Source organism: Cetorhinus maximus, chromosome 22 (assembly GCF_964194155.1).
Source record: "Cetorhinus maximus chromosome 22, sCetMax3.hap1.1, whole genome shotgun sequence".
Classification (NCBI taxonomy): Eukaryota; Metazoa; Chordata; class Chondrichthyes; order Lamniformes; family Cetorhinidae; genus Cetorhinus; species Cetorhinus maximus.
In genome coordinates, this window is record NC_135900.1 from 48,542,157 (window position 1) to 48,553,822 (window position 11,666).

The following is an 11,666-nucleotide window of genomic DNA, read 5'->3' on the forward strand; positions in this document are numbered from 1 at the left end:
CTATGGTCCTTTCTCTCACTGCCCTTGTGGAGGCATGACTTCTATTATTACGCTGCTCTGCCTCTGTTCCTGGGTGACAGAGAGGCGTCATAAGCCACCTTTTCAAAGAATAGCCCCTGTCACCCAGCAGCCATCCATCCAAGAGCACTGAAGAGCCTCGGCACCTGCGAGTGTCTGAGGATATAAGTGTCATGGGAGCTGCCAGGGTACCATGCACACACTTGCAGAATCTGCATCCTGTGGTCACACACTATCTGCACCTTCATGGAGTGGAATCCCTTCCTGTTGATGAAGGCACCCGGCTGACCCATTGGCATCTTGATGGCCACATGTGCGCAGCTGATTGCACCTTGAATGTGGGGGAACTCAGCAATCGCTGCAAAGCCTCTGGCTCGTTCAGCCTGGTTGGCCTTGTCCATACGGACATAAATAAATGTCATTACCCACCTGAACAGAGCTTCTGTCACCAGCTTGACACAACTGTGGACACTCCACAAAAATCCCCATTGACCCTTGGAAAGAGCTGGAGGCATAGAGGTTGAGGGCCACTGTGACCTTCAGAACCACTGACATGGGGTTTCAACCCACTCAGTTGGAAGTGATCTCAGGCCCAATCATCTGACAAATGGAGGTCACAGTCTCCCTGGAGAGGCGGAGCCTTCTTCAGCATTGCACCTCAGACATATTGAGGTAGCTGCATCGCCATCTATAAGCTGGCAGCAGGATAGTGGCATTTTCTGTGGCCCCTTCCGCCTTGGACTTCCTGCTGGCTCTGCGTCCCTTGTGCCTGCGCCTCTCCTCCCACAGGTCGCTCCCCGGGAAGCTGCATTGGGACACCTGACCTCCTCTCCCTTCTGCCCCTCTCTTCCTCCTCAGAGGAGGTGCCACCAGTGGAGACCACAATCCCCATTACCAAGGTAAGGGAAGGCTGTCTGATACCTAGAAGGGTCTACATGGTCAAAATCCTCTGGGGGCCTTGGAGACACCAATGAGTCCTGAAATGTAGCCTAGAAATGCTAAGAATGATGCTCAGGACAGAATGAAGCTGTCAAGTTCAAATAAGCAACCAGCAGCAAACTATCTCCGAAACTCTTCACTAATCACACTGGCAATGCTGCTGACCCTTCTTCTCCCACCCTTGGATGAGGTTTTGCAAAATGTGGGCTGCCTGCCTGCCCGTTTTGCCCATGCAATGAGAGCGAAATCGCACGGGCAATGTAAAATCAGCTCCAATTGGGTTATTAATGGCCTTAAGGGGCCTTTTAATTGATGGCAAGCATGGTTCCACCAACTTGAATATTGCATGTGTTCAGGATGACGTTGGGACTCTCGCCCGACATCTTCTCGCACTATTTTACGCCCAATTGGGTCAGGCGTGTGCCCATCCACAAGGCATAAAATTCTTCCCATATTGTAGGGCTGCCACCATCCATAGACTTGCATCTCAAAATGTGTCACTATTCAAAAGAAGAGTTTAGTAAGGGAGGTAAAATTGGAAAAAGAAAATGGCATTGACATTGTTAATTACAGATGGTAAGCCTAGGGCTATTAGTCTGAAGGTAACAAAGGGTCTTTAATGAGGATAGCTGGGTAAGGGGTTGTTAAATAGAGTAGCTGGATGAGGGATTTGTAAATTAAGTAATATCCTCATTCATTTCCTTTCTCTTTCAGACAGGGACATTTCTGGGAGAAGTGGATGGGTCGGTGATGACACAGCTGCTGAACATGGGGCTGTTCAATGAGTAAGATATTGTCCGCTCACACTTTGCTGTAGTGTTCAAGACTTAAATGTGTGCCAGCTAGGATGTGAGGTTTCTCAACAAATAATTGGCTCGAAGGTAGTGTCAGTATCCTGAGGATAGAACGTGTATTATTTGGTATGTTTGCTTTTCATATTTTTGTTCCAAATATTGTGGTATTCAATGGCACACAGATCTCTCCATTTGAAGCACTCCAACTAGCAGAACTCTTTGGGCTGAATTTCATGTGGGGGTGGTTTTCTTGCTCCCCGGTGTAAAAGTTGGGGGCGAGTAAGCCCCTGTTTGGCCAGCTTCACTCTCCACCATTTCACAGCCGTCAGGACTTTAATTGGCTCAAGGCGGGACTTTGTAGGTAGGTGAACACACACCTCCCTTTTTATACTCCTATCTCTAAGATTCGGCCTGAACTCATCCAGGTAGAGAAAATTGTCGATGCTCACAACTCTTCTTTAATAGTTTATTATAACATTAATAAGCTTACAAACGTCAGTATCCTGCTCCCTTTTAAGTTAAATCAGCACTTAAAAATGGGCTTACAAACGTCAGTACCCTCCCAGAGGAATAAACATTTCAGACCAGAATTCTTATTTCCCAGTTTTTACTGTTTTTTGCTCCTGGGCTACTTCCTTTTTAAGTTAAATCAGCATCATACTCACAAACACTGTCCCCATAACTTCTGAGCTGCACCCACGCAGTTAATGTTTGGATTGCTGCTTCTTAGTTGTCCGGCTTTAGCCCATCCAATTCCCTTACTAAATTTATTTTCTGAGAGTTCTGTACTGTGCAGCGCTGCCACTACCATCAGCTGCTGTTATATCTCTTGTCTCTTTCAGCTGTTACTGCTGCCTGCTACCACCACTGCAGCTGCTGCTACCACCACTACAGCTGCTGCTACCACCACTGCAGCTGCTGCTACCACCACTGCAGCTGCTGCTACCACTACTGCAGCTGCTGCTACCACTACTGCAGCTGCTGCTACCACCACTGCAGCTGCTGGTACCACCACTACAGCTGCTGCTACCACCACTGCAGCTGCTGCTACCACCACTACAGCTGCTGGTACCACCACTGCAGCTGCTGCTACCACTACTGCAGCTGCTGCTACCACTACTGCTCTCACTACTAAAAAACATGTTCTTTAAAACTACTAAAAATCACACCCGTGACAAAGATTGTTGCAAAAAACCCCAAGCCTATGGATGGTGCCAGCCCCACAATAAGTCATCAAGTGGCCACTCTTCATGTATGAGCCCCAAGACAGTGAGGATGGACCAGTTATTTGATCATGGGGTCTATCACAGTTTTGTCAATCTTGTATTGATGCAACATTTAAAAATGCAATTTTCAGAAATGGGTGTTGGAGAGTGATCAGGAGTCAAAATCTTGGATGACCTTCCCCTTCCTAAACTGTGGTGTCAAAACTATTTGCAATGCCCAATTGCTGTGTCACCAGAGATCAACCAACTCAGCGTAGACTGGGAATCAAACCTGGACCTTCTGGCGTGTCTGGCTTAATAAATCACCATGTAACCAGTCATGATGCCATACTTACATGTTGTAATCATTTCATGAATAGGCCATGAACATATGACAATTGTTTTGATGGAGCAGGCCCTGGTTATGAAAAATTGTATGTTTCGCTCTCATCAAAAGTTCCCTGGGATTAGAGTTTGCAAGGAATGTGGGGGCACATTCAGACACAGTGGCTCCAAATCTGTAGATATTATTTACAGTTCTACAATTTGTAGATACATACCCATTGGGCAGAATCGTCCCAGATTTGCACTGAGTGCGGTAGCAGGCGGGGAAAATGACGTTATCCCGCCGGCCGCAATGGCAGCTTCTCACGTTGTATCATCCCAAACCCGCCACATTAATTATGTATTCCAGGGAAACACGCTGTTTCAATGGCAGGCGGGCTCTCATTCGCCCGCCACGCCATCACCCTCACTGCTTCATCGCACCGGACGCCATATTTAAAGTGCAGCCGTGCGCACATCTCTCAGTGCTTCCAGCCCACGACTGCTGCACAGAAGACAGGATGGCCCCAAAAGGCAAAAAGACTGCAGCCCCCCAGTTTAGTGATGCAGTCCTCGAGCACCTTTTGCACGCCATGGAGACCCGCCATGATGTCCTCTACCCCCACTCAGAGGGGTCAGCGGCATCACTAATCCGGCTTGGAAGGTGGTGGCAATGGTGGTCAGCGCCAACACCCTGCAAAAGAGAAGTCACCCAGTGCAAAAAGAGGATGAATGATCACCTCCGTTCCACCAGGGTAAGTCACTCTACTAATCGCTCTCAACTCACACACTCACAAACCCATCACACATCCACAGGGCCCTCACTCACTGCCAGTGCAAGGGACATCGCCATTCACTCTCTCACACACACCTTCATTGTCCTCATCCTGTCCGTGAGACCAGTCACCACCCACACGTGCCAGGCATATTTAACATCTGGTCTGGGAAACATTCTGCTTACACTCTCTCCATCTCTATTCATGCAGGACAAGCTGGCACACAACAAGAGGAAAAAGTCATAGACCGGTGGAGGAATGCCTGAAATCAAGGTCCTCATGAATTTTTAAATTAGCCAGCAAGCTGGCCGGTGAAGATCTGGACCGGTCTTGTGCTGACGGTGAGGTCGGCGCTGCTCTACCAAGTGAGGATCCAGCAATGCAACATCCATCAGATAACCATACTGTGAGTGATGTGTCCTGTTTCACAGGCCACTGCCATGCACTAATTATCCCTCCCCTGCTTTCACAGGCACATCTGGGAAATAGCCAACAGAGTCCATGACAGGTCCTTGACTCAAACCCTGAAGAAACCTCCGAAGAGAAATCTGAAGGCACCCTCATTGAAGCGTGTCACAGTGCTCCCCATACCCTCCACCAACAGAGAGACACACACCTCGGTGGGACCTAGCTTTAGAGTAGCCTCGGGATGACAGCCTGGTGAGCACATCAAACTGTCTGATCCACAGCAGGTGACAGCAGGGATTTCCCAGATATCCAGCACTCGGAGGACTGCTGGAGGTTAGAAATTTGCTGAGTCTGAGTCAGATAAGGAGCCTCTGGACTTGGTCATGTCACAGTTGCTGGAACTGCAAAAGCAAGCTCGGGAACATCAGGAAGGGATGTCCACTGCACTCCTCAGATGGAGGATTCCGTCTGCCTTCAGTCTGTGCTGATAGTGCCGTCGTGTCAACGCACCGAGGTTAACACTGGTAGGATGGCGGCTGCCATGGAAACCTTGGTCCAGGACATCACTCCTGCACTGCTGTGCAGGCTGAACTCCATCGCTGATGCCATAGCTGGCCTCCAACAGTGTCAATGCGAGAGGGGTACAGGGCAGCTCGATCTCACTCCAGCTTCTCCTGCTCCTCATGGAGTCAGCCAGGGACTCTTGTGCACTCATAGGGAGGTAGATCAGCAGGTGCACATCCTGGGGCCACCCAGGTGAATCTAGGAATGTCCAGCCCATCCAAATCCCTCGACCTGTGACCCCGGGAGCTCCAGCTCCACAGGCCGAGGAGGGAGCCGCTGCCACACAGCAGGGCCCCGAAAGCAGGCCGGGACCCTCCAGCTCTCGGCTTTCCAGAGGACGCCCACCAAGGTCATCACAGACAGGGGTTCTGGCAGTCAGCAGGCTGCCTCCACCTCCGCTGTGGATGTGTGGGGAGCACCAAGACGTAGCGGCAGGGTTAGGAAGGTTAAGAAGATGTAGTTGCACAGCCTGGGCACATGTGTTAATCACAGGTTCATAATGTTCACTATTGTAAATAAACTCTCAAGAATGTCTCCCTGCCTATAGCTCCTCGTTCTGATGAGCAGTGTTTGTGTCACTCAGATGTGAAACCTTGGTTCCTGCACAAGATAAAGGCAGGTGTCTCAGTCCAGGGCCTCTTCTCTGTGCTTTGTGCAGCTTTCAGACCAAAGTGATGGTCTGGCCTCACACTCCCTGGAAACATTAGTGATGCCCACACCTCGATGGTGCTTGTCAGTGCTGCCAGAATGTTGTGGACAGGCGACACAGTGTTCCGTCATTCTCTCTGTGTGCCCTCAGCACCTTTAAGGTGGGGCTGGCCCCCATCTCATCAGCATCTGTGACCAGTGATGCTGTGCTCCTGAAGGGGACAGGTGCTAAAGGCAGACAAAGGATCAGGTGCTATTAAAGTTTCATGGCTGCATCTCCCTGATATGATCCTGATCATGAAGCGCAAGTGAGCTGCCCTCGGCCAAACAGGAGTCAGATATTCTCAGAGGTTGTGTGAAGATCTATGGAGTGTCCTCACTGTATGTTGTCATCATCCTCCTGCAATCGAGTGACTATTAGGGCCTCCACTGCATCTCAATGACAGGAGCCTAATCACAGAGGGGATGTGCGCTGCCATCAGCCAGACTGGAGTCAAACGTTCATAGATTCAATTTAAGGATCTTATGGTGTCTCCTCACTGCATGTCATCATCAAACTCCACAATTTAGGCAGCAATGAGGGCCTCCCAAATGCACCAGCCTCCTCTGGCCAGTGCAAGGGCCTCATTGTCATCATAGCTGCCTTCAAGGACCTCCTCACCCTCATCTCCATCGACATCCTCCTCATCAAAGGAGACCTCCAGCTCCTGCATCTCCTCCTCAGCCAGCACCTCTCCCCATTGCAGTGCCAGATTGTAAAGGGTGCAGCAGGCAACAATCATGCGAGACACCCTCTGTGGACTATATTGCAGGGCTCCACCAGACCGCTCCAGGCACCGGAACCTCATTTTCAGTATCCCGATGGTTTGCTCCACCAAGGGGCAAGTTGCTGCATGAGCCCCATCATTTCTTCGCTCTGCTGCAGCCTGAGGTCGCTGCATGGGTGTCATTAGCCATGTCCTCTGTGGGTATCCCTTGTCCCTGAGGAACCATCCCTGCAGCCTCTGTGAACCCCAGGGATCTATGACCAAATGAGAATGTAGGAGTCATGGACACTCCCTGGAAACCGTGCGCTGACCTGCAGGATAGGTTTTTGGTGGTTGCACACCAGTTGCACATTCAGCGAATGAAATCCCTTGCAGTTGACATAGTTGACTGCTTGTTGCAACGGTGATCTGAGTGCCACATGAGTGCAGTTGATCGCTCCCTGCACCTGTGGGAAACCCGAGATCAGCGCAAATCCAATCACTCTTGCAACCTGGCTGTCCCAGTCCGGGCGCAATGCACAAAGCTGTGTGCCCTCGTGAAGTTGGCATCCGTGACCTCATGAATGCATTTGTGGGTGGAGGCTTGTGATATCCCACAGAGGTCACCTGTGGAGCCCTGAAAGGAGCCACTGGCACAGAAATTGAGCAACATGGTCACTTTCACGGCCAAAGACAGTGGATGCCCTCCATGTCCCGGTGGCACCAAATCCTGCAGAAGCTGACAGCTGTGACCGACCAATTTCATAGACATGCGCAGTCTTCGGCGACACTGGTTCTCAGTCATCGGCAGGAATGAAAGACGATGTCCATAGACCCTGGGTCCAATTAGGTACTGACCAGTGATGGCTCACTGTGGCTGTTCAGTGGCGTGTGTGGGAGCCCCAGCCGTCCCTTCTTCCAGAGGGCGCTGCTCCTGCCTCTATGCAGCCAGGTGCCTCCGTCATGCCTTCTCTGTCATCTTCACTCTCTGTGTGCCATGAGGCATACAGCTAGTTCACCAGACTCCATGCTCTGATGTACTCCTCCTGCAGGATGAAAGAGAGAGACGCGTGGGTTAGCTTGGGTGTTCTAAGAACCTCTCTTGGTTAAGTCTGAAGGCCCCTTAACGCAACTCAGAGAGTGCTGACCGCCACTTGGATGACTAGAGTTTAGTGCGTGGCATGACTGCCCAAAACCCCACCCACCTCCGCCCCTCTCCACCTGACCGATTGTCAGCAGCTTTGCCCATTGGACTGCATGCTGTGCTCTCAGCTCAGGCACAGGCATTCTCCTAACCTGCACTGCAAGGCTGCACTGTTACCTTGAACCATGGGGGAGACTGCTCCAAACCAGGATGATGATTGCAAGGGGCTGTGAGCCCCTCCACCAGTGACTGCTCCATGGCCAGCTTTCTCAAGGAGATTGTACAACGTGCCCAGTCATCCAACTGTTCTGCAGTCCACTAAAACATCCATTAGTTTTCAGTCAGTGCCCGAGGGCTGAAAAGCTGTGAAGCACTTGGTGGTACTTCGATGCCTCTGCGTTGCTTGAGTGGGCAGATAAGCTAGAGGCCCAACTGCACACATGTCATTGTGGCCGTGTCTGAGCAGTCTCAGCTGCAGTGGAATACTCACTTTATGTAAGGTAAAAGCAAAATACTGCAGATGCTGGAAATCTGAAATAAAAACAGCAAATGCTGGAAAAACTCAGCAGGTCTGACAGTATTTGTGGTGAAAGAAACAGAGTTAAAGGCCAGGATTTTATGGCCCCTCCCACCCAGCAGGATATTACAGTCCTGCCAAACTGAATGGAGGTTTAAATGGCTCGCCGCATCCACCAGGGGGAGACACGCTGTGGTGGGGCTGGAAAATCTTGGCCCATGTTTCAAGTCGTAACATTCTTCTTCAGAGATGAAGAAGAGCCTCAACCGGGACATGGAGGGCATCCACTGCCAGTGGCCATGAAAGTAACCGTGGTGCTCAATTTTTATGCCAGTGGCTCCTTTCAGTGCTCCACAGGTGACCTCTGTGGGATATCACAAGCCTCAGAGCTGAAGAAGGGCCATATGGATTCGAAATGTTAACGCTGTTTCTCCCTCCACAGATGCTGTCAGACCTACTGAGTTTTCCCAGCATTTGCTGTTTTTATTTCACTTTATACAAGGTTTCCCTAATGTGTAACTCCTTCCCTTCCCCGCCACCCCACACGTGCTTGTGCACTACCTTCAACCACAGGGCAGCCCCTGCCCTACCTCACGAATGCGCCTCAACCTTGAAGTCCAACAGGCGACCCAGGCGAGCGCTTCACAACGCATCACCTCCGAGTTTCCGTCAAAGTGCAGCCTGCTTGGTGCATGCCTTATATATGCTGTTGTGAAATAGGATGCAATAACACTGAAGTGGGTGGGCGATTCAGTGGGGGGGATGATTCCAGCGGGCTGGCCTTATAATGATATGCAGATGTATTATAATGAGGCTCCTGATGTCCGATGGCAGGAAACACGGCCTACCATCAACGGGCTGAGTGGACAATCGCAAACTGGTTTCACGGCGTTGTAAACCCGATTTCTGGCCTTCATGCCATATTGCCCACTCACACCGCTGAGCACGCCCGATGCCGGCGGGCACCCCATCCACTATGTAGCCTAATGGCTTCATTTACTGTCTCTTGACTGGCATATTGAAAAAATCACTCTCTCTGTGTATGTCAAGCTTTCAATATCCCCTGGACCGCTGTGGGGGAAGACTTTGGCTAATTTCTGAAAATTGTCCATCCCAAACAGCCTTTCTTTGCAGTACCCTTTTCTTTTGCTCTTAAATATTGGCTTTTTTTAAGTTGAATGCATTCTTGCTGAAGGATCGGCTACAACTTTCACCCCCATCGGTGAGCAACTCCCACCTCATGTCCCAATCAAATGGCCAGCAGCTCCCTGGTCCCAGTAACTGGGGATGATGGCCACTGCTGGAACTGCAGCAAGACCCAGGGGGACGTTTGCTGCAATTGAGACCCAACTTGAAGGTCAGTGCCTGGTCTCACCGGGGCTATGCTGGCAGGCTCCAGCAAAGCTGTTGGGGGGGCAGGGTGGACAGGGCAGGGAGGGAGGGGAAATGCAGGGGGAATACCTTGGGGGATGCCTCTGATTGGTACGGAGGCTCAAAAAGGAAGCACCCCTTTTGCCCGGCCAACAGGAAATCTGGTGGGCTGGACATTTGCGTGGCCTCCCCTCGCACAGGTAAAATCCAACATAAGAGCCTCAATGGGCCCACGTGTGAGCAGGCTGCCCAGCATCTCCCTCATTGCTGATAAAATTGCAGTGGGGTTGGATGGAGTGGGTAGCCACTGAATACAGCATTACAAGCATGGTACCCAATTTTACGGCCTCCTCCCCCACCCTCTCCTCACCTTGCCCACCAACCTGCTCTCAGGGGATGGGCTGTAAAATTCCAGTCTTTTCTGGAATTTTACTCCATGCAGCTCCTCTAAAACTCTTACTGCTCCAGGTTTTCTGTCATTGGTAGACTCTTTATTCATTCTAGGGGGGGCAGCCATTGTATTGTCTTTCTGGGACCTCCAAGCTGAGCAAAATGGAAAAATAGTTTTATAACATTTTGATTCTACAGGAAGATCAAATCACTCAGCAATCTAATGTAAGTGTCACAGTTTTACAAACTAATTCTCCCTTATACTGCCATAGCATTGTCAGGCACTAGGGATGAAGTGACATCCCCATCATCCAATTTGCTATGACCCACGTGACAGAAAATATACTGGATGAAATATTTCTGACATCTGTATGTATTTAGAGTTCACCCACACATACCTTGTCCTCATACTAGTTCCACCATAAAATTAGTAAGAGGGCAAGAAATTGTGGCCATTTCGTCATATTCTACCTCCAAGTTAAAATGATGCTATCTTCATCTACATTTTAACACACAACTCACAAAATTCTACATGGTCAATGGTATCGGTTTTGCACTCCTAAACTGGAACTTGCAACTGCTAATCCTCTGCACAGTTAAGTGTTAATCTTACTGAGATCTGTGGAGCCAGCTCATTTGCATTACCTTTGACTGTTCATTCGCAGAATTCTTGTGTAACATGGGAGCAGTTTGCCAGAGAGCCTAGAAATCAGCTGGGCAGCCTTTAAAAAGCAGCAGGATGCTGAGTGAAACAGTCCTGATTTTTTTTCTAGACTGAAGCAACTATTAGATACTTGTCTCCATCGAGGGCTGGTGTGTGAATTTTGTGGCACTTTTGAAGCATGTGTTCAATTGGAGGAACTGGCTGAATTACCCAAAGAAGGGAGCACTGCACAAAATTCACCCATCTTCTATTTCCCCAAAATGTTTGTGTTCAATGTTAACAGAAGTGAGCAGCTTTTTTTAAGCTATCTTATTTTGGCTGATTACTTGCCTTTCTTTGCATTAACATTTCCTCCATATCCTAAAAGAGGAGGAAGTGATTTGTTGTGGGAAAGCAATTACAGACAGAATGGTGCCTTTTGAGAGTATCAAACAGATGGTGCAATAGTCTAACACAAGTTTAATCTAGACAGACTTTGATGATATCTGCCTCCCTGGCAGGTTTCATTGTGCTCTGCTGTGAGTGTAGTCTGACAGGTTACACTAAAATCTGTCACTAGTCTTGCCTAAACAGGCTTCACCATCAGCAATGCAAAGGCAAAATAATTTGGGTACTAGAAATCTGAAATAAAAACGGAAACTGCTGGGGTGGAATTGTACGCCAGCGGGATTTTACGTTCCCGCCAAAGTCAAAGGAGTTTAGAATGGCTCGCTGCATTTTACAGCCCCCTCCCCGCCACGAGGGGCCATAAAATTCCGGTCCTAGAAATACTCAGCAGACCAGGCGACATTTGTGGAGAGAGAAACAGAGATAACCATTGACCTGAAACCTTGGGTGGAATCCTACCAGCTCTAAAATTTTTCCGGTGTCAGGCCCAAAAGTGGGTCCCAACCCCAATTCTGTTGGCTGGTGACATGGTATCATGATCTTCTGGAATGCAGCCAATTAAGAGGCCCACATTCAATTAAGGACAGGGGACTGGTTCCTGAGGTGAAAGGACCAAACAGTGGGCCCAAGGCTGTGAACAGCCAGCAACTCCACCAAGGAAAGATGGGCATTGCTGATGCATGCAAGGGACAGTGAGGGCATCTCAAGATGGAGGTGCTCTCTAAATTTAAAAATAAAGAATGGCCACAGCTGTCAGGCCATCATTGTGGA

At 49.6% G+C, this 11,666-nt stretch overlaps 1 protein-coding gene across 2 annotated transcripts in view; it reads left to right on the forward strand.

Moving 5' to 3' along the window:
- The window catches only part of cacna2d4a (calcium channel, voltage-dependent, alpha 2/delta subunit 4a), a 718,409-nt gene that overhangs the window by 589,718 nt on the left and 117,025 nt on the right, over positions 1-11,666 (forward strand). For both annotated transcript variants that reach the window (XM_078568258.1, XM_078568257.1), the window contains exon 30: positions 1,672-1,742. In XM_078568258.1, coding sequence (XP_078424384.1) covers positions 1,672-1,742 — 71 coding nt within the window. The remainder of the gene's footprint in view (positions 1-1,671; positions 1,743-11,666) is intronic.